General features: G+C 38.0%; 1 protein-coding gene and 1 long non-coding RNA gene across 25 annotated transcripts in view; one reads left to right on the top strand and one right to left on the bottom strand.

Annotated features, from left to right (window-relative positions):
- LOC128016749 (protein scribble homolog) overlaps positions 1–15399 on the top strand; it is a 72810-nt gene extending 57411 nt beyond the window's left edge. For 7 of the 22 annotated variants that reach the window (XM_052601503.1, XM_052601502.1, XM_052601507.1 and 4 more), the window contains 15 exons: positions 844–891; positions 1055–1180; positions 1760–1870; positions 2202–2252; positions 2759–2902; positions 3375–3534; positions 3808–4018; positions 4707–4796; positions 4878–5060; positions 5483–5620; positions 6957–7096; positions 7231–7268; positions 7657–7731; positions 10774–10819; positions 13264–15399. In XM_052601503.1, the coding sequence (XP_052457463.1) occupies positions 844–891; positions 1055–1180; positions 1760–1870; positions 2202–2252; positions 2759–2902; positions 3375–3534; positions 3808–4018; positions 4707–4796; positions 4878–5060; positions 5483–5620; positions 6957–7096; positions 7231–7268; positions 7657–7731; positions 10774–10819; positions 13264–13388 (1686 nt within the window). In that variant the 3' untranslated portion in view covers positions 13389–15399. Of the gene's footprint in view, positions 1–843; positions 892–1054; positions 1181–1759; positions 1871–2201; positions 2253–2758; positions 2903–3374; positions 3535–3807; positions 4019–4706; positions 4797–4877; positions 5061–5482; positions 5621–6956; positions 7097–7230; positions 7269–7656; positions 7732–10773; positions 10820–10922; positions 10962–13263 lie in introns of all 22 variants that reach the window. The other 15 variants (XM_052601516.1, XM_052601517.1, XM_052601518.1 and 12 more) reach the window with 10 other exon arrangements.
- Positions 15400–16197: 798 nt separating this feature from the next.
- Positions 16198–21702, bottom strand: LOC128016764 (uncharacterized). Of its 3 annotated transcripts, XR_008184281.1 has the most exons (6): positions 20608–21702; positions 20374–20465; positions 20142–20200; positions 18236–18306; positions 18040–18108; positions 16198–17650 (listed from the first exon to the last, which is right to left on the bottom strand). It is a non-coding gene; the product is annotated as an uncharacterized LOC128016764 (long non-coding RNA). The 3 variants fall into 3 exon arrangements; XR_008184280.1 differs by having other exon boundaries at positions 20142–20465; XR_008184279.1 differs by lacking the exons at positions 20142–20200; positions 20374–20465; positions 20608–21702 and having other exon boundaries at positions 18236–18489.
- Positions 21703–23966: the final 2264 nt, after the last annotated feature.

Raw genomic sequence — 23966 nt, 5'->3', positions numbered from 1 at the left:
ATTATGGTAGTGTTCTGGTCGATGGCCTATGTGCTATATTTCCATATTTCTCTGCAGTTCCCCTAATTTTCCTCTGCAATGCTTGGAAGGGAAGTTCGATATTTAAGTGGACCAATTAGCCCTTGTATGGCCTGCGCTAGCTGCACTTGGCTTTGCATTAGATGTTAAGAGACGAGTGTTTTATGGGCTTGTGTAACTCTGAACGTGTCCTGCTTTTCATACTCTCGGACTCTTATTTAGCACTTCCACCAAACCAAGCAATTGAGCGTGTAACTACAGCTTGGTAAATAAACACTGTGTATTAAGGCCTTGTCAGTCATGATATGTAGTAAATATAATATTCCTTACCGTTCAAGAGTTTTGGGTCTGTAGTTTTTTTTTTATGTATTTAAAATAAGTCTTGTATGCTGAAGTCACCAAGACTACATTTGTCTGATCAAAACCTGTAGTATTGTGAAACCTAACCATTTAAAATTGTTTTATCTTTCAATATTTTGTCTAATGAAATTTATTTCTATGATGGCTGAATTTTCACCGGCCATTATTCCAGTCTTCAGTGTCACATGATCCTTCGGAAATCATAATTGTGAATAGTTTTTGCCTAAACTGATACTTTTTGTTCCCAGGAGTCTTTGACAGACTTTTCATAAATTAATACATCCTTGCTGAATATTTTCTTCTTTTTTTTTTAACCAAACTAACTCCAAACTTTTAAACAATAATATAATTTAACATGAGCCCAAGTTACTTGACTTCAAAAAGCCAATCCCATGTGTAAAAATTTTCCTTCTTCCTTCCACTTAATTTTATATCATGCTCATAGTTGTCTTCTTTTTTTTTCAGTCAAACATTAATTTCCCTTCAAATGCAAACATCAAGGATAATTCATCAGTGAGTGTTCAACATGCAGATTACTTGTAAATTATACTAGAGCAAGATCATGGAAATGATGTGAATGACACTAAAAGCCATATTTTTTTAATCTTGGAAACACTGTGTAATTTGTGGTTGATTGTTAGATTTATTGTCCATTTTAATTTGTCTCTCTTTCTAGACTAAACCTGGTGCCATCCATCCTCACTCTCGGGTGCGACCCGCTGTATCTCCAGCCAGTCAGGATGGCCACGGCAGTCCCAACCCTTTCCAGCATGGCCTCTCTCCCATCAGCTCTCAGACCACTGTAAGACCCCTCACCACTGTCTGATCCCTTATGAAGCCCCCCTTCATCCTCAGTTACCAGTGCCTAAAGACCAACAGAATGCGACTGTATAATTTTAGCCATACACATTTCAAGGTGTGATTAGCATTGTGTCTGTTAAGCCTTACAAACAGTCGCACCATAATCCAGGTCAAAGAAACGGGTTGTTTAGGAAAACACAGACTTATCAACTTCTCACTGCAAGTAACATTGTGCCTGTTTTCTATCAAGAGACCTCTTTTGGATTTTTTTTTCTTCCCCTAATCACATAAACCACATTGTTTGCACAGCAAGGTTTACACTCGCATTATCTCAGGATACCAGTGTAAACCAAAATACTGTCCAGAGTCATTTTCCCTCCCTCATTTTCCCTATCAAACTCTCTCCTCTCCCTCCATCCTTTCATTGGCATGATGGTGATCGCTGGCTGCATGCGGTCTAGCCCTGCACTTTCCTCCTGTGCTCTGCCTTTGCTGCTCCGTCTCTCATTAGCTGTTCCATCCTTTTTGTCCTCTGCCTGTTTCTCTACCCTTCCACCCCCGTCCTCAACCCCTCGTGCAGCCTCGTGCCCCATCCCCTGACACACATGAGGAATACCCCATCAATATCAAGCAGGTTTATAAGGCCTTCGCCGCTGTGCCACACTCCCTGGCTGTACTGGAAGCCCCACAGGTAGGACAAATGCTCATCGAGGTTGTGAGCATGTGGTGGTTCCCCCGTCATCCAGTGCTTGGTCTTCTCGTTGGACATTTTGTTCCTTTGGGAGTTTGTTTTTCTATTTGCTGTCATTGTGTTTGAGTCACTCATATGATGGTGTCAAATTCAGGAGTCCATCGTGTATCATTCATATGTAATTTGATTGTTTAATGTTTCTTGATTTGATGTTTCACTCCTGGTGGTGTGTAAAGTGTTTCCTCTCGTCCAGCTCAAGTCTTGTGTCCATGGCTTTTTGGTTTTGAGTGTCTTAACAGAATCATTTTTCCTTTTCACTCTCATTTGTTAGGATCTTTACTCTCCACGGAACAATTTCAGCGCAAAGCAAGCATCACCAGAGGTATGTCATTTTCATTTGTGTTATTAAGTGTTATTTTAAGGCTTGAACTAACTACACAATTTTTGTTTAGTCTGGACCAGTTAATTCTAGTTGCCGAAAGTCAGTCTGCAGATTGTGACTGATTCGGTTTAGTCGTAGGATTTTAAACATGTTTGATATTTTGAGCCAAATTAAGAACACATTGTTTTTATCTGTCATGTGTCTCCTAGCAACAAATCACATGATCGGAATTATATAAAAGTCTGATTTTATGTCATTTAATTTATGATGAGCACTGTCACCATTTTCAAATTTCAAAGTGTATCACACATAGTGTTTTAAAATCTGTGCAGAATTTTAAAGTTGTGTAATATATTCCAAATATTTTTTCGACATGATGATGGCATCTGTATGAGCCTGACCCATAACCCTTATTTCATTTGCACTGTCTCGCCACAACTCATATGAACAACGCAATATTGTCTGCAAGTGTGGTGTTGATATGTTGTACGTGATGGGTCTTCCAGCCTGAGCTGAATAATGAGGTGTTTATGGATGAGGCTAAGGGCAGTGGTCCTCTCAGGCCTCGTCCCTCCCTCTCATCTGACCGCCACGAGTACAGCAGCCTGGCAGCCGTGCCACGCCTGTCTCGCCCATCAGTGGAGTCGAAGGTACCCATCTGATCCCCAGGAGAAACACTTTGATTCCTCTAAACTTGAGTGGTGGTGGTGCAGGTGTATGTGTGGCTTCAAACTGCAACAAAGAAACATAATAAACTGTGTGTCTGCAAAATCAAGAAGCCTGATCACCAGGCAGCATGCGTTACAAGGGAACCAGATCGATCGGTGTTCTGAATCAAAGCAGTTATTATTGGTGAGAAGAGGCTTCAGGAGAGCGGCAAATTGAATCCTTTTGCAGTAGCAGCACATGGTCATCATGGTGGTGGATTGGCGCAGTTTTAATTATTGTCTGATTTTTCAGAATTAATGGGACTTGCATGTCGGCTGCATGAAGAATTTGGTTGCATGTACAGTGTTCTTTAAGAATCCTCTCTTTCTATCTCTCTCACTCTCTCTCTCTCTATCTCTCACTCTCTCTCTCTCGCTCTCTCTCTCTCTCTCTCTCTCTCTCTCTCTCTCTCAGACCCCCTCCTCTATCAGCAGAGACAGCCCAGAGCAGCGCTCCTTCAAAGACAGGCAGAAATATTTTGAGATTGATGTGAAGCAGCAGACGCCAGACAAACCCAAACCTCGCATCTCACTTGTGGGAGAAGATGACTTGAAGAAAATGAAAGAGGAAGAAGGTTTGTGTCTGTTTAGTTGTCAAACACTGAGTTTCTACATAGTTTAAACACAAGTGTTCCTGTAGCTCAAGTGGTAGAGCATTGCGTTAATAAGCGCAAGGTTGGGGGTTCGATTCCCTGGGAACACATGATATGTAAAAACTGATAGCCTGAATGCACTGTAAGTCACTTTGGATAAAAGCGTCTGCTTAATGCATAAATTGAATTTAAATTTAGCTGCAATAACTGTAGTGCATTGTTGAATCATTCTAAATTGTTTATGACTTTTCTCAGCAAAGCGAATTGAACGGAGTACACGAGAGTTTATGATGGATGAAGATGAGGAGGATGAGGAGGAAGATCTGGTGAAGCAGGTGGCAGATATGAAGGCTCAGGGAAAGGTTATGCTGGATGGAGTGGAGTACAAGGTGGAGAGTTTAGGAAGCCACAGTTCCCCATCTCTGAGGCCGTGTGCCACACCTCCCAGCCACTGGAGCAGCTCAGGGTCAGAGACTTTTGCTCAATCATTTGCTAGTATTTCAAAGTTGCAAAGTTTTTTGTTTGTTTGTTTGTTTGCTTTTTATCATTGAAGTTTTGATTACAGAACACACTGCTAAACTCCCATTCTGATATCTTTGATTAATAAAATAAATACATAAAATAATATGGACTACCATTTAAAAGTGTGGGGTCGGAACAATTCCTTTTTTTTAAAGAAGTTTCTTTAAAAAAACAAGACATTTATTTGGTTAAAGATATAATAAATATTGTAAAACTCTAAATTTTATAATGTTTTGTTTTCCTGTGATGGCTGAATTTTCAGCAGCCAATATACTTCAGGGTTCAGTTTCACATAATCTTTCATAATATGATTGGCTGATTTGCTTCTCAAGAAACATTTCATTTTAAACAGTTGTGCTGCTTAATATTTTGCGGAAAATGTGAAACACCTTTTTCAGGATTCTCTGATGAATAGAAAGTTCATAAGAACAGCATTCGTTTGAAATCAAAATCTTTTGTAACATTATACGTGTATGTGCTGTCACTTTTTAACAATTTATTTTGTCCCTGCTAAAAAATAAAACATGAATATATTTAAAAATCTTTCTGACTGCAAAAATTTGAATGGTTAATCAAACCATTTAATAATAATAAAATAGTAAAAAGTATTTATTTATCATTCTTCAATCCAGTCCCTCCTCTGCGGATGGTAAAGGAGACTCTCAGCGGAATTCAATGGAAGACAGTTTCAGACTGGAACAGAGACCCAACTCCATGACGGGGTGAGGAATGCTAAACCCCAACACTGTATAGTTTTTTTATAAACATATTTGAATTGCTTGACCCAGTGTTTGTCTTAACAGTTTGATCCCAGTTTATCCCGGTGAATTTGTGGCTCCCATTCGGACGGCCAAAGCAGAGCGTAGGCAACAAGATCGATTGCGCATGCAGAGCCCAGAGCTTGCGGTGGCCATGGACAAGGAGCTGTCGCCTGCTGAAAAACGAGCCCTGGAGGCAGAGAAGAGGGCTATGTGGAGAGCAGCCAGGTATAACATCACATCAGGAGTGTTTCTCTCTCCAGTCTCATCTTTTCCTCTGTAACTCTGATCTCTGAAGAGCTGTCCACTTGTGGCGTTTTATTCTCATCTTTTTCTCCAGGCTCTAAGTAAAAGCTCACCCAGTTTCTCATGTCTTCCCCTTGATGAACGGGGCATTCAAAGACATTTTCACATTCTTTGGACATAGGAATTCATGAAATAGATATATTATATATTTTATTTCTGTATACATATCTCATATTGTGCATTTGTCTTTGATGGCCCTGAGTTTCAATGTAGACCTTCCCTTCTTAATGTTTACTGTCTGTTTCACAGTGTTTTCTTTCATCTGTAGTCTTTTTCCTCTCTTTCCTTTTCTTTGTGTGGTACCGTCTTCTATCCCCTCTACTTTCTTACTTGCTGCTCCCAAGGCCTTGTGGTCTAGAGGAGGACGTAAGGCAGTATGAGCAAGACCTGGCTAAGCGGCTTTACCAGTCCCGTGTGAGGGCATCTCTAGGCAGCGCTGCAGCCCTTCCCAATTCCTGCTGCTCCTCTTCCTGTCAGCCCAGGTCTGCCCTTAACAGCCAGAAAGCATCATGGGGGCTTATCTGTGAAGCTTGACACCGCTTGGGGTGCTTGGTGCTTGTGGACATTTTATAGTGCGTAGTAAAGCGTGAACAATTTTGTGGTGGCTTTTTCTGAACTATGAACGTGTCATACAAGACCCACGTGTGCTGCTTCACGTGTGCTATTTCATTTATAATTTATTTTGGTAGCTCACTCCCTCCTCCTCTCTGCTCACTCACTTTTAGCACTCATTTGTGTACCAGTAAAGGTCCTGTATTGTCCTTATAACAAGTGTTTTTCTTGCCATTATTCAAGCTGCTTGCAGTTGATTTTATTAGAGGTGCACTGATACTAATTATAGTCTTCACCAAGACTTTCATTAAAAGCACATGATTGCCTTCATATAGAAGCTGTGTTCAAACTTGACAGTTTTCACATGTAGCCGATGTTCAGTAAAGCATTATTCACTGAGTTTAAATGTGTGAGTTATTTCAGCAGTGTTTGGTCCACATTGACTAATCACATAGCTTTTTTAGGTGATGTTTAGGTTTGGCTAAATCTGAAATAGCAACACACTGGTTAAAGTTTAGAGCGTGGGATTTTGGAACGATTGAGTCATTTTTGTGTGCAATATGAGCTTGTGAATGGACTGTGTGCACATACAGAAACTAACTGTAATCTAACAAAGTTTGGCAGAGCTAATATTCTTGGCTTAAATGAGTCATTAGGTATTCACCTACTCACCCTGCACTAATACAGTCTTATAAACCTGCCATCATCTACCTCAAACCAATGGCCAAGGTCAGGTTTTCACTGGTAATAAATATAATTTTGGTTTGTCTTTTTACAAAACCCTGTTGTATGTCTTTGGGAAATAAGTCATAAGTTGAATGGGATCATTCTGTGATGATACTTTTGCATCTTTTTTTGTTAAATCTGGTCACTAATCACAGTCATTTAGATAAGCACGTTTGAATTGTGGTCTGAAAAAAAGAAGGTCATAAGACTTGCAAATTGGGTGAATTATCCCTTTAATGGTGCATTCATGGTTGATTCCTCAGTGGTCATATAATGCCTATAGAGTATACTTCCCCCTTGAGCTTTCATGTTTGTTTTACAGCATGAAAGCTAATTGGTGCATCTCTAGTTTGTGTGATTCTTTCATAACTTTTGCTACATTTTTTGACAGCCTCCATCAAATTAACTTCTCCTGTATTAACCAATGACTGTGCACAGCACCTCTGCTTATCTTTCACCTCTCATCCTGTCTCTCTCCACGCACCGTTTGCATTTCTCCTATCACTCTCTGTGTCTCACTCTGTCTCACTCTCTCTCCAGGATGAAGTCTCTGGAGCAGGACGCTTTGAAGGCCCAGATGGTCATTGCTAAGTCTAAAGAGGGGAAGAAGCGTGGGACGTTGGATCAGCTGTCAGAGTCCCCGTCCCCTGCGCCCACACCCTCTCCAACACCAATGGAAGGTGAACATCTCATTTACCTTTTCTGAAAGAGAGTGCCACAATGCCGGGCTCTGTTTTCATACTCTATTGTGTGTTACTGGGTCATTTTTAAAAGTCTGTGGTGTTAAATTTATGCATTGTTGTTTCTTAAACAGATATCAGTCCACGGGCAGTGACTTCACCAGGCAGACCGGTATGACACAATTGTTTTTTTTTTGTTGTTGTTTTTTTTTTTCATTTAGTTGATGTTGTTTTGTTAGACTAATCCACTTAGTAGGATGTCAAACCATCCTCTTTTTTTTTTTTTTTTTTTTACTTTCGTTGAAGTAATTGTTTACTCAGTTGTAAACAATTTAACAGTCGTGTCCATAGCATATAGAGCAACATCCATGAACTTCTCCTTTATCTGTTTTCTTTGTTGTCCTTTCTCCTTCTTTTCTTGTACATTTACACATCTCTGCTTCTCACCCTCTGTCCTTCCTTTCCTCCATCCATCCGGCCATCTCTCTTTTTGTAATATTGATTTCCCCCCTCTTTCTCTCCATCTCTCCACTGCTTATGCCTATTTGCTGTCCTTTTAGTCCCTGTCAGAAAAGAAGTTTGACTACCGACAATTTGCTGCCATTCCTTCTTCCAAACCCGTTTACGACATTCAGGTATTGCCTGCATGCAGAGCGTCAAGGAGTCACCCCTGTCCTCCTGGCTGTCCCTGCTCCCCTGCTTCTCCTCTCCCTGGCCCTTCTGATAGCTAGTTCAAAATTGTTAACTATTAGGGGCCCTGTACTCGCCAGCATGAGTGGTCTTTCGTGTTAATGCTGCTTTAAGCATCATTATTGATTTCAAATAAATGCTGTTCTTTTTAACTTTTTGTTCATCTTAATTGAATTTAAATTGAAATGTTTTTTTTTAAGAATCTTATTGGTCACAGCAGTGGTCCCCTACAAAGTGCTTTTTGGTCAGCTGAAGGTGAAGCGGCGTCTCCCAGAACAGCTCTGTGGTTCATATGTCGAGAGCCTGTTGATCCAAGTAACCTCATCTTCTCATCTATATTTGTCTTTTAGAATCAATGAGAAATTATTTATAGCCAGCATTTTTGCATTTCAGCCAAAAAGAGCTATTCTTGGGAGACACCTAAAGGTTTCACTCTTTCGATCTTATTGGTTTAGTTTTTGGCTCCGAGGATGATTTCCACAGCTTAAAACACATCCTGTTCTTAATCTACTTATATTGTCAATACCATATTGTCAATACTTCTGGCTATGTGGATGTAGTGTAGAGGTGGGGTTTACAGTTTGGTCCATGGGCTTTGCATTCAACCAAAATATGAAATAACATACTAATGCACCTAAAACACTCAAAAGGAAAAGTTTTTGCATCGTCCTCTCCCTCCCTCTGCTCTGTGTACAGCCTCGTGCACTCACCCTCAGACAGCAGCTAATAACACACATTAGGCCAATCCGGTCTGACTCCTGCAGCACGTCTGAAGGCCATGTTTTTGACTGTCCAGTTGAGTAAAAGAGCTGAATTTGGCTGTTGCACGTGGTGTCACTGGGAGAGTCGGTTCCACTGGGGACGCAGGGGGTCATGGGAACAAAGGAACATTGTGTTTCTCGCTCTTGGTGTTGTGTGGTTGTGTTTCTGGATCTTTGTATGAAGGGAAATTGGGCATGTGGGGTGAAGTAATTTCCAATACAGTTTCTCTAATACCAGACCAAAAGACCACCAAATCTGTCAGACTGGCACAATTCTAAATTGTCTTGTGAAATTAAATAAAACCCTCAAAATCATGAATGTAAATTTAGCATTTAAGGTTTTTTATGTTTTAAGTATATCCCTTGACAATCAAAATAGCTTAATCTGGATTATTTCAGCGACTAACAATCAGTAAAATCTTTCTTTGAAAGGTATAATTAATGCACTGGTTTGCTGAGCAGAACATTTTTCAAATTGTATTGATATTGGGTGAAGCACGTTTTTAAGACCTGCATTATTTAATTGGTAAGTGTATCTGAAATAATGTGTCTTTAGTCTACAGTGACAATGTCAGATATGGGGCTGATTTTTGCTCATAACAGCTGTGACTCTCACATTGTCCTTTTAAGACAGAAAATATACTGTCTGTATGTTCAGGCAACTCATACAGTCCTCTTCTCTAACTCATGGTGGCCTTGAATAAAGCCTGTAACCAAAGTGACAGATAACAGTTGTACTATCAAATAAAAACTTATTTTGTGTATTTTTATATTTAAAATATTTTGCGTAATTAAAACAAATGTTTTTATATTTTGTCATTTTTATTCTCAAGCAGTTGACTGCTTTTCTCCTCTCAGATATGCAGCCAAAACTTTTTAGCTTAACTGGAATTTTGTGTTTCCCTCACGATAGCCACACTATACTACCATTTTGGCAGAAATGGTAAATGTTACAACTAGCTATTGAATGCGTAAAACATGTCATTTAAGTTTAGTAATAACATCAAGAAAGCGTACAATGGTATATATTACAAACATACACTGTTTAAAACTTTGGGGTCAATAAGATTTTAAATAAATGCTGTTCTTTTTAACTTTTTGTTCATCTTAATTGAATTTAAATTGAAATGTTTTTTTTTTTTTGAACAGCAAACCAGCCTATTAGAATGATTTCTAAAGGATCACGTAACACTGAAGACTGGAGGAATGAATGAAATTCAATCTTTTAAAATTACATTTTAAAAGATATTAAAATAGAGAACATACTTTTTAAAATTGTAATACTCTTTCACAGTGCTGTTTACATTTTTCTTTCAAAAACTGGTAGTGCAAGTTCCCATTTAAAATCACCTTTAAATTCTTCTGTTTGTCTTGTTTGATTATGTTAGAAACGGCTAGTCAATCTTAATTTACTGCACACAGTATTCAAGCGAAGCAGTGTACAGGAAGCCTGGTGAATCCTTATGTTATTTGGTGGCCTTTTGAGACTTCCATGTTTTGGCTGTGTTAGTATTTATGTTGTGTTATGTGATTAAATGTGTGAAGAAGCACCTTCACCCTGACTGGGATTATTTAATACAGCTCTCAGGGTTTTTCCAAGGGATTTTTGAGCCTTCGCCAAAAAATGAAAAGGAACTTGTTGGCACCATGTTTTTGGTAGGGGTGAAGGTTTATACAGCATGTTCATGTTGTGTTTGAAAAGGCTGTTGTGTGATGTTTTAAGTGGACTTTGTGAAAAGCAGATAATGGCATATTATACATTTTCTTGCAGTTCTTAAAATTAGCAGGTGAAGAGATGGAAAAGGTCTTGTTGTGGATGGTTATTGGGGTATTTATCATTATTATAAGGCCAATCCTATAACACCACATCAGATTTTTCAGGGCTTATGGACATAAAAAAGGAATCTGAGGCGTTTTAAATCTGTCCACAGCAGTGGTCCCCTACAAAGTGCTTTTTGGTCAGCTGAAGGTGAAGCGGCGTCTCCCAGAACAGCTCTGTGGTTCATATGTCGAGAGCCTGTTGATCCAAGTAACCTCATCTTCTCATCTATTTTTGTCTTTTAGAATCAATGAGAAATTATTTATAGCCAGCATTTTTGCATTTCAGCCAAAAAGAGCTATTCTTGGGAGACACCTAAAGGTTTCACTCTTTCAATTGTCTATCCTGCCAGAAGGAAATGGGAATGAAAAGGTTTCCTTCTCTCACATTCTGTCTCTCTCTTGCAGTCTTCTGGTGCAGGCGATGATGTGCACTTCATGGATGATAACCCAGGTAAGATCCTCGATATTTGTGGGTCAGTGCTCTAGTCTACAGGGTATCTTTATGTGCTGTTCACTAGTACTTGGCTCACAGTTATTGTCCTCTTGTGATACAGGCGACATCTTTGGATAAGTGCTCTTCTACAGTAATTTTGGTAGGAGATTTGTGTGTGTTTGTGTGTGTGTGCATATGCATTGGTTTTTCTGCTGTACTGCACTTGTTTATAAACTAGTTTCTTCAAAATGAGTTAAGGTTCTGATGAACAGTGGGTTTCTCTTTGCTTTCATCCTTCAACTTGTTTTTAGTCTATCAAGGTTACTCGGTTAAGAGTTCTACCAATTTTTCAAAATGGGCAATTTCTCTAACGTCTGGCAAATGCTTTTACCTGAAACACATCTGTATGACATGAACTGCATAGGGCTGGGCGATATATGGGTTTTCGATATATATATTTTTTACAAGCGATATGGAATGAGGCAATGAGTACATAATCTAGTTTGTGCTTTATATTAAAGGCTTTTTAAAATAACTCATGAGATATAGAAAATATATAGTTTAAAGTGACTTTGACCAGTCCAATGCGCTGACAGATACATGTTTTGCTGACAGAGATGTGGTGTTTTTCTCAGTGCATAACTTAAGTTTCATTGGTATATTCTCCATCTGTAAACATTAGAAATTCATGGAAATATTTCCATTTTGCTGTCAGTATCTGACGAGCCTTAAAGTCTGAAGAGAGTGCCTTGCATGCTGTGCTTTTATTTAAATTTTTGGAGTAGTGAATTTAACTTCTGCTTTAAACACATTATTTTATTTTTGTTTTTAAATTGTAATTTTACCATGTTAAAATGTAAACTCATTTTAACCCTTTTTTTTGCATATAATATACTAACATAGCCTACATGTTCACTGTTATTTTTAACAGAAAAGAATGCAATAAGCTCGTAATCACGTCTTCATAAATGGGAAATAGGAAGTTTCCAATTGCACATTGAAGACAGCAGAGAAGCACAGTGGAGTGCATCGTTTTGTTAATTTTATTATTTTTAGTTGTATGGGACGTGGTAACACACGGCCCTCTCACAATATTACACAATACTTTTGCCGCTCAGAAATATGCTTTTGCACGTATCAGAAGATCTGCACTCTGGCGAGGTTAGCACTCACACTCACTGATCTAACAACTGAACCGCGCTCTGGCCCACCTCTTCCAACCAAGCCAGGGACTGCTAAACAGAGTGATCATGCTAGTCAAACGAACCAGGCTTTGGGGGCTAAGATTGCCGAGTGTGAGAACACCCCAATTATTCTCCCACATTCCGCACAAAAGAGAAAAAAGTGCACAATACACTACTTTTAAATGCATTATTAGTTTTGTGTATAATGCATTAACTGCGATCAGTTGCAGACAATCATGCAATTAATCACAATTTAAAAAATGTAATAATGATTGCCCAGCACTAAAAAAACATAAAAAAAAAAAACATAGATTTTTTTTTTCAGAGATATATACGCAATACAGCTAAAAAATAGATAATTTTTTTTTTTTTTTTTTTTGGCCATTTCGCCGAGCCCTAGAACTGCATGTCAATTCTACCCCTCTGAATGTGATGCCAGATGCTGCAGTTTGCCATAATACGTGTTACAAGGGATGAAGATTTAAACATCTACTCTTCTGTTTGACAGAGTTGACACAATCTAGGTCTAGGATCCACTGTATTTTTAAATGTTATTCAAATTTACAGTATGAAATTGATATTTCAGTTAGAAAATATAAAGATAACATTTAACAGTGTCATTAAATGCTTTTTTTCAAAGATAAACTTAAATTTGAGATGATGATATTTCTGCATCAAAATGATATGCCTTAATAATATTAAGCCATTAACTGATATGGGACCAACATATTGTGCATAATTAAGCTATCTTCAAAGGTCATAAAATGTAATTAGCTGTAAAAATACTAACATAATTTTTGCAGTTTGCATGTTATAAGTTTTGAAAAATTGGTGAACCTGTTGTTTGTATGTCTAAGAGGAGATTAAAATAGGGATTAATTTAATAATCCAGGGGGCATAGCTGTACAGTGCGTGTGTGTGTGTGTGTATTACCTGTGTGCTTCTGATATCAATAACAGTGTGGTCGAAAGGTGTACAAATGTGATCATTTCTCTGCAGGGGTTTTCCTGCATGGTGTGCAGCTCTGCCTTTCAGCTTATGCACCGAATGGCTTGCCTGAATCACTGCTTTGCGGGAGTGTGTGGGTTATAAACTGAAATCGATATGCATTTAAATACAAGGGGATGGTATAGAATAAATAAAAGCAGGACATTATCATTTATAAAAGCTGTCAGTTTTTCTGTGGATGAAGGGCTGTTTGCTTGTGCAAAGCTTGAGCGTGAAATACGGCAGCTTCTCTGACAGAGCAATATTTAACACATTTGTCTCTCCTTTCAGTGTCTGTTGTAGATCCAGAAGTTTCTGTGGCCACAACATCTGCTCTAGAGGAGATGGCTCTCTACAGTAACAAGCGCAAACTACGACAGGGCCGCCACAGCCTGGAGGCTCCAGTGCCCACATAACCGTACACTCACACACTACTGCATCTGAACTGTGAAGATAAAACACACATAGTGATCATCTAATGCTGAGAGATGCCAAACACGGCATAGAATGCTCTGAAATACACATTGTACACCGATATTATACCACTCTTATTTCAGTGCTGACAACACGCGTTAGGAGGTGAGTCTCCCAAACAGTAGTCAGTTGAAAAGGGTTGCTCAGATTTTACTATGAGAGGTCCAGAGGATGGCCGATTGGTTTACCTATTTTACCCTGTTTTTCTGTCTGTTGGCATTTTAGAAGCATAGTTATTTTAAGAGATTCTATGCGTTTCGTTTGTAAACACTTTTAAAACCTCCTCTAGAGATGAAAATGTGGAAAGGTAGAAAAGGAGTTATTTAATGTAACTGTGCTCATTTTTTGGGAGATTCACTTTGCAGATGACACACTGCTACCTTCACTGCCCCATTTAATCCAGACTTTCACTCTTGTTGCTTTAATTCACAATCAGAGAAAAAGTTTTTATTCCTTATAAATGTAATTTATTAATGTAATATACTGTTTTTAATCTATGGGATTCCAATACAATAGAGGAACAAATTGAAGCTTTTGGACATATATATAAGATGATTACTTGTGATTTTGTGACTAATTTAGATTTTTGGGTTTGGGATACATTTTCTTGCACGCAGAATTTTAAAAATGAAAATGAGGCCTTGGCGTAAAGCTTTATTTCCCATTTTCTATCCATATCAGTTTCGAAGCTAAATTTCTTTTTTAAGGTGATGCAAATGAATGTAATATTTTTTTTTAATTGCATCTGACCTTATTTAAAGATCTACTATCAACCTTTTCCTAATCTGTATGATCATGCCATATCATAAAGACTGAGCTACTGAATTGAGTAGCGTTGTTGGAAACCTTTTAATTGATCTCGTCTTCCTTTACTGGACTAGGAGAATAAAATGACGTGGATAATGGTTTTATAAGATTTTTGTTCCTTTGGTGATCTTCTTCCTCAAGGACACAAAAATGTATTCTCCATTTTAATTCTGCATCTTGTTCTGGGCCATCTATACATTGAATCATTTCTACACAGAGTGACCAGACTTGAGAATATCACTCTTTGACAACCCATCATTCACCAGACATAACATTTCCTCTCCATAAGCATAAGGTACCACATTGGGTGTGGGAGGAGGAAATTTGGAGAGAACATTTGGTCTCTAAAAACATCTACAAATCTTGCACATATCTTTTCTTTCTCTTGTTCCTGCGGTTGTGTGAAGGTAGTAGATGTTTTCTAATCTACATTTTAAATAGTTGAACTTTTAAAGCCACTGAAAAGCTCGTGTGAATAATGTATAAATGCTAAAAAAGAAAAAAGAAGCAAAAATCAAATCTGAGCCTTTCTGCCCCAAGATCAAACTAAAGTCTGAAGGGTGTAGATGTTTCTACCAGGGTCTTGACTGACTGATCCCTGTGTTTGTATAATGGCTTAATGCAATCTTGCAATTTTACTGTCAATCCTGCGTGATGACTTATATTATTATTCCTTCAAGTAAACAGTTTAATTTCACTGTTCTCAAATCAGTTGTTCACCATAGCTGCCATCAACACTGTGCTCCGGTGAACCGGTCAAACATTACTTTTTTTTTTTTTTTTTTTACTAATCTTAGCTTTTGTGTTGCTCTTATCAACTGAAATTCAGTTTAATAACAGTTTGGGATTGCTCATTGTATTTTCTTTTTAAACTGTAGTTTGATGGGGGGGGGAAGAGTTGGTTTTCTTTAACTGATGGGATAATGGGATTCACTACATTTTTACTTTTTCAAAACAGAAGAGTTTGATCTCTTGTTGTTTTCTTGTCTTGATTTATTGTTGGGGATGTTTTTTTGCGCTAAAGGGGAAGGTGGGACTAAAGGTCTGGGGATAGAGCTCATTCAGGACTGTAACTAGTGAATTTGTACAACCAAAGAAGTCTATTTTGTGGTTCATGAATAATAAAGTTTACTTTTCATTTAAAAACCTGATGTATTGGGGTTGTTTTTGCCTCTGATTAGAGCGAACTGTGGTTTTCTTGAAGTGGAAAATGTATTGTAAAGTGTCAATCTTTTTGTCTTTTCTTGCTTTACGTGACACAGCTCGCTGATGTCTCTGTGAAGAGTTAGCTTAAACCAAGGCCATATCCACACCTCTCCATCTCTACTACAGCACACTGAATTTGTGTAATGCTCACAATTTGAAACATTCAATCATTTATTTTTTAATAAGATTGATTCATGAAAAGGTGAACTTGAATATTTGAAGCATTGACATATACACTATGGTGTTTACAGGGATCTCATCCAGTAATCCATAAAGTAGGGATGTAACGATTCGCTCAACTCACGATTTGATTCACGGTTTTGATTTCACAATTAAATGTGTCCTAGTTTATAGCTTGGACAAAATGCTGTATATTTCTTTGTGAAACTGAAATATAACTATAATAATATACTAATATAGTGCTTGCATTTTATTGCTCTTTTGTAAGACTTTGTGCTCTTTCCGTTTAAAATTAGAGGTGAACATTCTAATCATGATCCAAACAAAGGTGCTACATACATGCAACATGAGCAGTTTTTAATCTAAATTATATTGTATAATTTCTAAATTTTGATGCAAAAACAATGTTTTTACTTCAGTTTTGTGAAACCATACATAAAACTATCTTTATGAAACAGCGGACGAGCTGAATGAGACGCAGATTCACTCCCTGTCATCAGGTGGCAGCATTTCTTTGTTTTCCTTGTTTTCTGCTGTAAACAAAGCAGCACTGCACTTATGAACATTAAAATGCATTACACAGAGGCAAGATAACAAGGAAAAATAGCATCTAAACTTTTAAAGACATTAAGTTCCCCTCAGACATACATTCATGTAAACTCCTACCCCTAAATGAATCGCGATTTGTTTAGCATCTCAACCGATTTGAATCATCACACATTTTAATCAATTTTCAACCAGCTCACGGTTAATCGTTACATCCCTACCAAAAAGGTATCTCTGCACCGGACTCCTCCCTTCCACAACCTTCGTCTCTGAAAGGATCTCATTAGAAACTCCAACCAGATTAGTCTACAAGTAAATAGCACATTAAAGTTTGGGAAACCCAAAATTAGTGGTCATTTGTTGATGGGATAATTGTGGTATGTAAAAAGCATCAGATTTTGGATGTACAGTTACATCTCGATAAATTAGAATGTCAAGGAAAAGTGCATTTATTTCAGTAATTCAACTCAAATTGTGAAACTCATGTATTAAATAAATTCAATACACACAGACTGAAGTAGTCTATAAGTCTTTGGTTATTTAAATTGTGATGATTTTGGCTCACATTTAATAAAAACCCATCAATTCACAATCTTAACAAATTAGGATATGTTGACATGCCAATCAGCTTATCAATTAAAACACCTTCAAAGCTTTCCTGAGCCTGCAAAAGGGTCCCTGACATTCATTGACACCCTTCACAAGGAGTGTAAGTCACAAAAATGAATTGCCAATAAGCTGGCTGTTCACAGAGTGCTGTATCCAAGCATGTTAACAGAAGGTTGAGTGGAACGAAATGTGAAAAAAAAAAGATGCACAACCAACTGAGAGAACTGCAGCCTTATGAGGATTGTCAAGCAAACTGGATTCAAGAATTTTAGAGAACTTCACAAGGAATGCACTGAGGCTGGGTTCAAGTCATTAAGAACAACCCCACACAAACGTGTCAAGGAATTTTTCTACAGTTGTCGTATTCCTCTTGTTAGGCCACTCCTGAACCCCAAACGATGTCAGAGGCGTCTTACCTTGGCTAAGTAGAAGAATAAATTAACTGTTGCCATTGGTCCAAAGTCCTCTTTTCAGATGAGAGCAAGTTTTGTATTTCATTTGGAAACCAAGGTCCTAGAGTCTGGAGGAAGGGTGGAGAAGCTCATAGCCCAAGTTTCTTGAAAACCAGTGTTAACTTTCCACAGTCTGTGATGATTTGGGGTGCAATGTCATCTGTTGGTGTTGGTCCATTGTGTTTTTGAAAACCAAAGTCACTGCACTCATTTACCAAGAAATGTTGGAGCACTTTCATGCTTCCTTCTGCTGAACAGCTTTTAGAAGATGCTGATTTCATTTTCCAGCAGGATTTGGTACCTGTCCACACTGCCAAAAGCACCAAACGTTGGTTAAATGACCATGGTGTTGGTGTGCTTGACTGGCCAGCAAACTCCCCAGACCTGAACCCCATAGAGAATCTCTGGGGTATTGTCAAGAGGAAAATAAGAAACATGAGACCAAACAATGCAGATGAGCTAAAGGCCACTGTCAAAGGAGCCCCTACCAAGTATTGAGTACATGTACAGTAAATGAACATACTTTCCAGAAGGCCAACTATTCACAAAAATTATCATTGGTCTTATGAAGTTTTCTAATTTGTTGAGATAGTGAATTGATGTTTTTTTTTGTTAAATGTGAGCCAAAATCATCACAATTTAAAGAACCAAAGACTTAAACTACTTCAGTCTGTGTGCATTGAATTTATTACATGAGTTTCACAATTTGAGTTGAATTACAGTAATAAATGAACTTTTCCTCCATATTCTAATTTATTGAGAAGCACCTGTATGTATGTATGCATGTACTCACCAGTGTGTTATACATTGACCACTCCTCCTTAAGAAACTTGATTTCTTTCTCTAGTCTTTGCATCTGAAGCTTGATAAAGAGTCACAGTTTTAATCATTTTCTGTATTAAACTGTTATGGTTCAGTTAAATGTGCGCATGAATCTTTTTTAGTTATTATTATTAGATGATTAGAGTATTAGCTTTTTAAAATCTTACCACTGGTTCGACATTATTGATGGCTTTGTCTGCACACATTTCATTCTGGTGGCAAAGCGAAGAGTTGAAAACTGCCAAGAGACACAAGTTTTTTTTTTTTTAGACTGAACTAACATGTCTCAGTTGATAAATTATTATTTAAAAAATGCCACCATCCCAATTAGTGCTGCTTCACCATATACTGGTCATATAATTTGAATATCAAGTTGATTTATTTCAATTCCATTCAAAAGGTGAAACTTGTATATTATATCAATTCATTACACACAGACTTATAGATTTCAAATGTTTATTTATTTTAATTTTGATGATTATAACTGACAACTAAGGAAAATCCCAAATTCAGTATCTCAGAAAATTAGAATATTGTGAAAAGGTTCAATATTGAAGACACCTGTGTCCCAGAGCTCTGTTTCCAAGCACATTAATAAAGAGGCGAAGGGAAGGAAAAGGTTGTAGAAAAAAATGTGTACAAGCAATAGGGATAACCGTTGCCGGGAGAGGATTGTGAAACGAAACCCATTCAAAAATGTGGGGGAGATTCACGAGTGGCCTGCGGCTGGAGTCAGTGCTTCAAGAACCACTACGCACAGACATATGTAAGACATGGGTTTCAGCTGTCGCATTTCTTGTGTCAAGCCACTCTCGAACAACAGACAGCATCAGAAGCGTTTTGCCTGGGCTAAAGACATTAAGGACTGGACTGCTGCAGAGTGGTCCAAAGTTATGTTCTCTGATGAAAGTAAATTTTGCATTTCCTTTGGAAATCAGGGTCCCAGAGTCTGGAGGAAGAGAGGAGAGGCACACAATCCACGTTGCTTGAGGGTCAGTGTAAAGTTTGCTCAGTCAGTGAGGGTTTGAGGTGCCATGTCATCTGCTGGAGTTCGTCTACTGTTTTTTCTGAGGTCCAAGGTCAACGCAGCCGTATACTAGGAAGTTTTAGAGCACTTCATGCTTCCTGCTGCTGACCAACTTTATGGAGATGCAGATTTCATTTTCCAACAGGACTTGGCACCTGCACACAGTGCCAAAGTTACCAGTACCTGGTTTAAGGACCATGGTATCCCTGTTCTTAATTGGCCTGCAAACTCGCCTGACCTTAACCCCATAGAAAATCTATGGGGTATTGTGAAGAGGAAGATGCGATTTGACAGACCCAAGAATGTAGAAGAGCTGAAGGCCACTGTCAGAGCAACCTGGGCTCTCATAACACCTGAGCAGTGCCACAGACTGATCGACTCCATGCCACGCCGCATTGCTGCTGTAATTCAGGCAAAAGGTGACCCAACTAAGTATTGAGTGCTGTACATGCTCATACTTTTCCATGTTCATACTTTCCAGTTGGCCAAGATTTCTAAACATCCTTTTTGTGTTGGTCTTAAGTAATATTCACATTTTCTGAGATACTGAATTATGGGTTATTTTCCTTCGTTATAATAATCAAAATTAAAAGAAATAAACATTTGAAATATATCAGTCTGTGTGTAATGAATTAATATAATATACAAGTTTCACTTTTTGAACCGAATTAGTGAAATCTACTTTTTGATATTATGACCACAAGCACTGCGTTTCAGCTTCCTCCTGTGTAGTAACAGTAAGAGAAATCAAGTCAGACATGTTACATTAATTATTATATATATTTATTTATTTTTCTTCAGAAATGGAAGATTTTTCCCATTGTTCAAAATGATGGTTTATATGTTGACGATCTGTGGCTGTATTCTGTTCTGTAGCTTCTGCTATTGCTAAACTTTTGACTAATGTGGGTTTGTTGGTGAACTACTATGGGAGCACAAACTGCAGGAGCACACTGACCGAGCGAGTCTTTGAGAGCGTGGGTAAGTTTACTCAGTCTGAAGGGAACATGTTCCCTACAGCTGTCAGTTGCTAGAGCCAAGATTACCTGCTCCAGGAAAGACATGGACTTGTTGATCTACACAACCTCTCTTTGGACTTGATTTTCTGATTAGAGCAAAAAACAAAGAGTGAAAAAAAGTAAACATTTGAGGAATTTGCCAAGATTAATAAACTAGTGCAGACAGTGCTAATATCTGAGACAGACAGTACACATTCAACAGTGTCCTGGTGAACTGTAAGGCACTTATGGTTATGCTAAGAGGAGAAACGAACTGAACCCAGTTTTGCAAATTCTTTCAGATCCCTCCAGGTCCACCAGGTTCAGTTTAGAGGTGATGTATTTTCAATCTGACAGTGTGCCAGAGCGAATCTGTGACAAACACAAACACATATTTAATGTCATGCCAAAAAATACCACCTTGTGTAAAAAGGCCAGTTTACCCAAGCATTTTAAGATCACATATTTTAGTCTTGAAATTCTGAATCTAATGAGGCATGTGTTGTGGACTTACCTCAATGTGTATAGTAAACGATCGGGAGGACTGTTTATTAAGAGCATGTTCTCCAAGGAATCTGTTATTCTCCCCCTTGTGGTGTAGTGGCAGAAATGTTATTCATCACTGATTTTGTTACAAAAATATGAAAATCCAATTCTGAACTTTAGCAGTTCTTTTAGGCCATGTGGGTAAAACATTCAAGTTTTTGTCAATTACTTTAATGTAATGAGATCTTTAATGAAGTTTCTGGCTTTCTGATGGTGGTTGTCATATTGATTTTCATTAACCAATTTGTCAACAGAAGTGATGAGAGATAAGAACAAACCTTTGCCCCTAACCGTGCAAACACCTGATAAAAAAAAATCTGTTTACGGGAAATAGACTTATTGTTTGCTGAAAAAAAAAATTTCATCTTAATGCAGTTAAGACCCCAGTATTCAAACTTTCCCCCCTGCTTTAAGATGGAGAGCATGTATGGAAGTGGATTTGGACAATTATTTTATCATAAATGAAGATTTTTTAATAATAATAGTAGTAGACCCTTCCATCCTCTCACATTTCCAGAAGAAACTGTTAATCTTACAATTGTTTAAAAATGTAAGCACAAGTAGTATTTGCAATAATCTGTCTTGGGTTGTATTTTGTTTTAACTGCTATTTGAATTGGTGGGAATTGTTTTGTGTTTCATTTGAGTAATACAAAAACAGGCTGCAAGAAACAATACAACATCGCTTTACATATAGTTACATTTACAATAAAAAACATTTAAACAAGATCAAATCGGGCACATGGCAAAGGTTACCTGATGGTCAGGTAGGCATTCAATGGTCAAAACTGGCTGTGGGTCGGATGCGGATGTACACCTTTACATGCTTGACCTTTACCGCTCACTCAGCGGCTGCTGCTGGCATCTGTGATGACATGAATCTGTGTACTGGAGACGCCTGCGAGCTCATGAGTCCTGCAATGGGCATCTCTCACACACATCACCATAATTGATTCTTAACACACTGTCATGTGTCAGAAGAGTTGCATTTTGTAGTCTCGAGCATGAAGAGTAAACTTGGTGGTTTAATAGTGGCTAGCACTCCCTATATCACCTAAGTCTATGCTGTTGGAAACAGCAGTCTTTGGTGTAGCGCTGTGGGGTAGCCAAAATTTTAGTTTTGGACAGGTCTTGGCAAAAGTGAGCGGGCACTAGGCTAACTAACGGAAGGAGTGCAAATCAGTCCCCATCCGCGAACTCAAGGGTTGGTGGGTGGCGGGGGTTGGCTGGTTATGTTGCAATATTGTAAATGTTTGTTTTAAACAAGGAAAGAGGCCAATGAATATCAAACAAGCAACGTGCAAATTTTGCTCACGAGTTATGCTGTGAAGTGAACCTCTTAATTTCAGTCGAATAACTAGAATGTAAAAACTGACTGCGTTTTGACTCTGTCAACGGCGCATATTCTCTCAGACGAGAGACAAATCTCCTCATGCTGATAACCGTAAAGCTAAGTTACTCACTCAATATTTCTCGTGGCCCGAAAATAGGCTAGTGGGAAAAATAAATAAATAGCCTACATTTAAATAAATAATAAATAAAGAGAGAAGAAACATCTTTTGTGTTAAACAGATTTTTTTTTTATTTAAATAAAGCTTTTTTAAATTGATGATTGCAGTGTTAACCATTTGAATTATATGTATATAATTCATTGTATAATAACCTGTTTTGAAAGACCTTTTTAAAAACATTTTCAGTGAGTTGTAAACTAATCTTTCTTATCCTGGCAGCACGTCATGAAATTATTGCAGGGCAAATTAATGTATTTAAATAAAAGTAACTTAATATTAATAGGCCTATTAATCAGAATAATGTAACAGCCTTACATTAATTGAAAATGGCAAATTATATATAACCAAAGTGCATAAAATAATTTTATTCAGAAATGTCATGTTTGTGTTTTTTTTTTTTTTTCTTCATATCATTATATTAATTATTTGGCCTACAAATGAGCAAACGTGCAGTTAATCGCTGGCATCAGTCACAAAATTATAAGCCTACATATAAAAAAATATAAGACAACAACATAGTGTTGGCCCAGATCCGGCCCACATTTGGCCCACATGAAATCCATGTGGGCCGGATCTGAGCCGAAACTGCTTGCTGTATGGGATAGGCTAATCTTTGTGAGGATGACTGCAACAGCTGGTCTTAAATTCATTAGACACCGACTTAAAACACTCACTGAGCTCACAGAATGAACCGGTTCGCTGGTGGAACTGAAAGTACATTTACGACTGATGGACGTGCTTTCTCCCTCGTACAAGCGCGACCTGCGTGAAACAGCCTAGATAACAACTGGCTAACACTGCTGTCAGTCAAACTCATCAAGAATTAAGCAAAAACACAATTATTTTAGTTATTTGAGATGTTATAATAGACGCTCTGTCAATGAACGTTTTCACGTGTTACAAAAACTGATTTGGCTTTATGAAAATATGTGCATAAAGGCATTCAATATATAAAGACTAATTAAGTTGTTCAGATGAACAGGTTTTATTGCATAATCAGCATTTTAATTGTTTGGTCAGACAGTTCATATATTATATATTCACATTAATAAATTGGGTATTAAAGATCTAGTTATGTTATGTTAAATATGAAAACAAGCGTGTGTACATATAACTGGGCTTTGCATTTTGTGAGATTGACATGCTAAATGGCTCACTGACCCAGTTTACTCTCATTCATTTCGCGCACAAACGATATAAGCTATGTACCAGTCCATTTCATCTGGTTTTCATCTGGATCTGGTTTTCCCATTTTGCATTATAAATCTTCATAAAATCACAATTTGAGCGTGCATGATTTTCAGAGGCCCTGACCTCCCGCAGTAAGCCTATGCTATCCGATCCAATCAGAATGCAACACGCCTAGCGCTAGAACAGAACAGACTGGGCATATGCCTAACTTCAGGTTCACCCACTGTCTGTGATGCACCTTTTTTCAACCCCCTGTTAACGGATAAGAGCATTCACACAGCACGCGGTAAAAGGCTAGAAATAAAAATGTGCAAAAATAATTCATATCTAGCACATGAGCATAGAGAGAGTTGTGAGCACACAGGACGCAGTTTAAGTGAGAGGAGACATGCACACACTCTCTTCCAGGAAATCGTCTCCGGTTACTATTGTAAGGCGGGAACATAACATTACGTCAGCTAAGACGTATATGGGAACTCCTCCCTGGGGACAGCTGGCCAATTGATGCAAAGCATGCAAATACTGACAGGTTTGCTGGCAATATAAATTGCATGGGCGCGAAAATTACGTCAGAATCAAGACTGAACGCTAGCACAGCTAATCAAACAGCGACCACGGTGGCTAAT

The sequence above is a fragment of the Carassius gibelio genome, chromosome A7, assembly GCF_023724105.1.
Source record: "Carassius gibelio isolate Cgi1373 ecotype wild population from Czech Republic chromosome A7, carGib1.2-hapl.c, whole genome shotgun sequence".
Classification (NCBI taxonomy): Eukaryota; Metazoa; Chordata; class Actinopteri; order Cypriniformes; family Cyprinidae; genus Carassius; species Carassius gibelio.
This window is presented reverse-complemented; position numbering and strand designations above follow the sequence as displayed.